General features: G+C 72.3%; 1 protein-coding gene across 1 annotated transcript; it reads left to right on the forward strand.

Annotated features, from left to right (window-relative positions):
* Window positions 1–1163: 1163 nt before the first annotated feature.
* LOC118159698 (transmembrane O-methyltransferase homolog) lies at window positions 1164–2332 on the forward strand (the record flags this gene model as incomplete). The annotated part of the gene is given in 3 exon segments (XM_035314262.1): window positions 1164–1425; window positions 1804–2039; window positions 2042–2332. Coding segments are annotated over 3 exon segments (789 nt in total), but the record flags the coding sequence as incomplete, so codon positions are not given.
* Window positions 2333–4717: the final 2385 nt, after the last annotated feature.

Genomic DNA, 4717 nt, shown 5'->3' on the forward strand with positions numbered 1-4717 from the left:
GGTCCCAGCCCTTCCCCCGCAGCCCCCGGGGGAGCCCCCCCGGCTCCCCCCCGCCCCGTGACCCGTCCCCGCTCAGCCCGGTAACCGGAGCCGGTGCTGGCGAGGCGACGCCATCCATAATTGAGCGGGGAGCTCGGGGCTGCGCAGCGCCGAGCAATGGGACGGGGGGAGCCCCCCGCTGCGGGCAGCCGGCACCCAGAGCCCCCCGAGGTGGGCACGGGGGGCACGGAGGGGGCAGGGGGCTGTGGGAGCCCCCGAGGGCCCCCCGAGGTGGGGATGGGGGGCTTGGAGGGGGCAGGGGGCTGTGGGAGCCCCTGAGAGCCCCCCGAGATGGGCACAGAGGGGGCAGGGGGCTGTGGGAGCCCCCGAGGGCCCCCCGAGGTGGGGATGGGGGGCTTGGAGGGGGCAGGGGGCTGTGGGGTGCATGGAGGGGGTTGTGGGGTGCAGGGTTGGGGTTGGGGGTGCTGCACGTTGCAGGGAGCAGGGTGCGCATTGTGGGGTGCTGGTTTTGGGGTGCAGGGTGTGGAGTGCGGGGTCAGCAGAGCTGCTGTGTCTGTACGTCTGTCCAGGCAGCCATGGGGGGTGCTGCTTTTGGGGCACAGGATGGGGGGTGCTGGTTTTGGGGTGCTGGTTTTGGGGCACAGGATGTGGGGTGCTGGTTTTGGGGTGCAGGATGCGGGATGCCAGCTTTGGGGTGCAGGTTTTGGGGTGCATGCTGTGGGGTGCATGCTGTGGGGTGCAGGTTTTGGGGCACAGGGTCAGCAGAGCTGGTGTCTGCCCTCCTGCCCGTGCAGCCCTGGGAGCTGTGGGGCATTCGCGTGTCCCTGCAGCAGGCGACACATTGAGGGCACAGACCTGCCCCGCCCCGCTCCCCTCCAGCCCCTGGGGAGCCCCCCGAGCACCTCTGGGCCCCCACGAGCACCTCAGGTACCCCCACAAGCACCCCCGCCCCCCCCCCGCCCCCCCCCCCCCCAAGCACCCCAGGTACCCCCCAGGTCCCCCCTGAGCCCCCCAGCCCCTCCCCGAGCCCCCCTGGGCGCAGCCCCTCGGAGCCCCGCCGCCTCCACCTCCCCGCCTTCCTCCCGGGCGGGCTCCCGAAGACCCCCCCGGGGAAGGCTGGGGCTGACGTCCGCGGGGCTCCCCGACAGGTCCCCGTCCCGGCCATGGTGTCCCCGGCCCTGGCGCTGGCCTTCCTGCCCCTGCTGCTCACGCTGCTGCTGCGCTACCGCCACTACCTGCTGCTGCTGTACCGCGCCGTGCTGCTGGGCTGGCTGCGCGACCGCCTGAGCGGGGCGTCCCGCGAGCAGCGCGCCTTCCAGTACCTGCTGGCGCACGCCATCCCCGGCGACCCGCGCCACGTCCTGCACACCCTGGACCAGTGGAGCTACCGCCGTGAGCACCTCAGCTGCGTGGGGCCCCTTAAAGGTGAGCGCGGGCACGGCCGCGGTGAGGCTGGGGTGACCGGGGCAGCGTGGGCACGGCCGCGGCGCTGCTGGCGCAGCCGGGGCAATGCCGGCACGAGGGGGGTGGTAGTTCAGAGCCACGGCACCTTGGGCACAGCCGTGGCCCTTTTGGCACAGCCCCGGAGCTGTTTCACAGCCGTGGCGCTACTTCAAAGCCACGGCACCTTCGGCACGGCCGCGGCACCTTCGGCACGGCCGCGGTGCCCTGGGCACAGCCCCGGCGCTGCCCCCCGAGCCGTGGCTCCGCCGGCACAGCCCCGGCCCCATCCCCAAGCCCTAGCGCCAGCGGCACGGCCCCGGCGAGCCCCCCGTGGGGGCGCTGAGGGCCTCGCCGTGGCAGGGAAGCTGTTGGAGCGGCTGCTGCGCGAGCGGGCGCCGCGGGCCGTGCTGGAGCTGGGCACCTACTGCGGCTACGGCACCGTGCTGATGGCCGCCGCGCTGCCCCCCGGCGCCCGCCTCTACACCGTGGAGCCCGACCCCCGGCACGCCGCCGTGGCCGAGAAGGTGATCCGCCTGGCGGGCTTCGACGAGCAGAAGGTGAGCGGCAGGGCGGGGAGAGCCCCCCCGGGGGCTGGCGAGGAAGCCGAGGGTCCGCGTCCCGTGTGTCCGTTCCCCCCCTCCCGCAGGTGGAGCTGATCGTGGGCCCCTCGGCGGAGGTGATCCCGCGGCTGCGGGAGCGTCACGGGCTGCTGCGAGCCGACTTCGTCTTCATGGACCACCGGAAGCGCTGGTACCTGCGGGACCTGCGGCTGCTGGAGGAGCACGGGCTGCTGGCCCAGGGGGCCACGGTGCTGGCCGACAACGTCGTGTTCCCCGGGGCGCCGCACTTCCTGCAGTACGCCAGGAGCTGCGGCAGGTACCGCTGCCGGGTGAGGCGCGGGGGGTGCTGTCACGTGAGGGGCAGCCAATCAGGGAGCGGGGGGGGGGAGCCGCCCCCTGCCGGCTCGCGGCGTGAGGGCTCCGTCACGTGGGGGCGGGGTGGGGGCGGGGCCTCTTGCGGGGGGCGGGGCTACGGGGTACCCCTGGCCCCAGCGCTCCCATCCCAGTGCTCCCAGTGACCCCAGTGCCCCCTGAACCCAGTTACCCCAGCGCTCCCAGTGTCCCCAGTGCCCCAGTTCCTCCTAGTAGCCCTGGTGCTCCCAGTGCTCCCAGTGCCCCCAGTATCACCAGTTCTCAGTGCTCCCAGTGCCCCCAGTATTCCCAGTTCTCAGTGCTCCCAGTATCCCCAGCTCCCCCAGTACGCCCAGTAACCTCCAGTACCCCCCCATTGCTCCCAGTGCTCCCACTACCCCCAGTTCTCTCAATGCCCCCTGTGTTCCCACTATTCCCAGTAACCCCCAGTTCCCCCAGTGTCCCCAGTGCCCCCAGCACTCCCAGTGCCCCCAGTATCCCCAGTTCCAACAGTTCCCCCAGCACTCCCAGTATCCCCAGTGCCCCCAGCACTCCCAGTGTCCCCAGTGCTCCCATCCCAGTGCCCCCAGAACTCCCAGTATCCCCAGTATCCCGGCTCCCACAGCCCCCCGGGGCCCGGTGAGTGGGGGGGGGGGGGGAAGGGTCCCCCGGGGCTGGATGGGGGGTTGGGGGCAGCAGGGGGGGGGCACCGCTTGTTGGGACCGGGGGGCTCCTGTGGGCACCCCACACCCCTCCCGGCCGTGCTCAGGGGTCGTGTGGGGTGGTGGGACCAGCCCCAGGGGGGGCAGGGGGCACGGGGACCCCCCTGCACAGACCCACGGGGAGCGGAGGGGGAGAGGGGGAGCAGCCCCCCCACGTCCTGCTGTCCCCACCCCTCCCCGCGTCCCATCCTTGCCTCCAACTCCAGCATCTGCCCCCCAAATCCAGCATCTGCTCCCAAAACTGAGCATCCATCCCCCAAAACTGAGCATCCATCCCCAAAACCCAGCATCCATCCCCCAAAACCCAGCATCCATCCCCAAAACCCAGCATCCATCCCCAAAATCCATCATCCAACCCCAAAACCCAACGTCCAGCCCCGAAACCCAGCGTCCATCCCCAGAACCCAGCATCCAACCCCAAAACCCAGCATCCATCTCCAGAATCCATCGTCCAGCCCCAAACCCAGCGTCCGTCCCGTGCACGTAGTCCCCCAGTTCCCGTACTGGTGCCCCAGTTCCCGAACTGGGATCCCGGTCCCAGCCCTTCCCCCGCAGCCCCCGGGGGAGCCCCCCCGGCTCCCCCCCGCCCCGTGACCCGTCCCCGCTCAGCCCGGTAACCGGAGCCGGTGCTGGCGAGGCGACGCCATCCATAATTGAGCGGGGAGCTCGGGGCTGCGCAGCGCCGAGCAATGGGACGGGGGGAGCCCCCCGCTGCGGGCAGCCGGCACCCAGAGCCCCCCGAGGTGGGCACGGGGGGCACGGAGGGGGCAGGGGGCTGTGGGAGCCCCCGAGGGCCCCCCGAGGTGGGGATGGGGGGCTTGGAGGGGGCAGGGGGCTGTGGGAGCCCCTGAGAGCCCCCCGAGATGGGCACAGAGGGGGCAGGGGGCTGTGGGAGCCCCCGAGGGCCCCCCGAGGTGGGGATGGGGGGCTTGGAGGGGGCAGGGGGCTGTGGGGTGCATGGAGGGGGTTGTGGGGTGCAGGGTTGGGGTTGGGGGTGCTGCACGTTGCAGGGAGCAGGGTGCGCATTGTGGGGTGCTGGTTTTGGGGTGCAGGGTGTGGAGTGCGGGGTCAGCAGAGCTGCTGTGTCTGTACGTCTGTCCAGGCAGCCATGGGGGGTGCTGCTTTTGGGGCACAGGATGGGGGGTGCTGGTTTTGGGGTGCTGGTTTTGGGGCACAGGATGTGGGGTGCTGGTTTTGGGGTGCAGGATGCGGGATGCCAGCTTTGGGGTGCAGGTTTTGGGGTGCATGCTGTGGGGTGCATGCTGTGGGGTGCAGGTTTTGGGGCACAGGGTCAGCAGAGCTGGTGTCTGCCCTCCTGCCCGTGCAGCCCTGGGAGCTGTGGGGCATTCGCGTGTCCCTGCAGCAGGCGACACATTGAGGGCACAGACCTGCCCCGCCCCGCTCCCCTCCAGCCCCTGGGGAGCCCCCCGAGCACCTCTGGGCCCCCACGAGCACCTCAGGTACCCCCACAAGCACCCCCGCCCCCCCCCCGCCCCCCCCCCCCCCAAGCACCCCAGGTACCCCCCAGGTCCCCCCTGAGCCCCCCAGCCCCTCCCCGAGCCCCCCTGGGCGCAGCCCCTCGGAGCCCCGCCGCCTCCACCTCCCCGCCTTCCTCCCGGGCGGGCTCCCGAAGACCCCCCC

Source organism: Oxyura jamaicensis, unplaced genomic scaffold (genome assembly GCF_011077185.1).
Source record: "Oxyura jamaicensis isolate SHBP4307 breed ruddy duck unplaced genomic scaffold, BPBGC_Ojam_1.0 oxyUn_random_OJ71679, whole genome shotgun sequence".
In the NCBI taxonomy this organism is placed as follows: Eukaryota; Metazoa; Chordata; class Aves; order Anseriformes; family Anatidae; genus Oxyura; species Oxyura jamaicensis.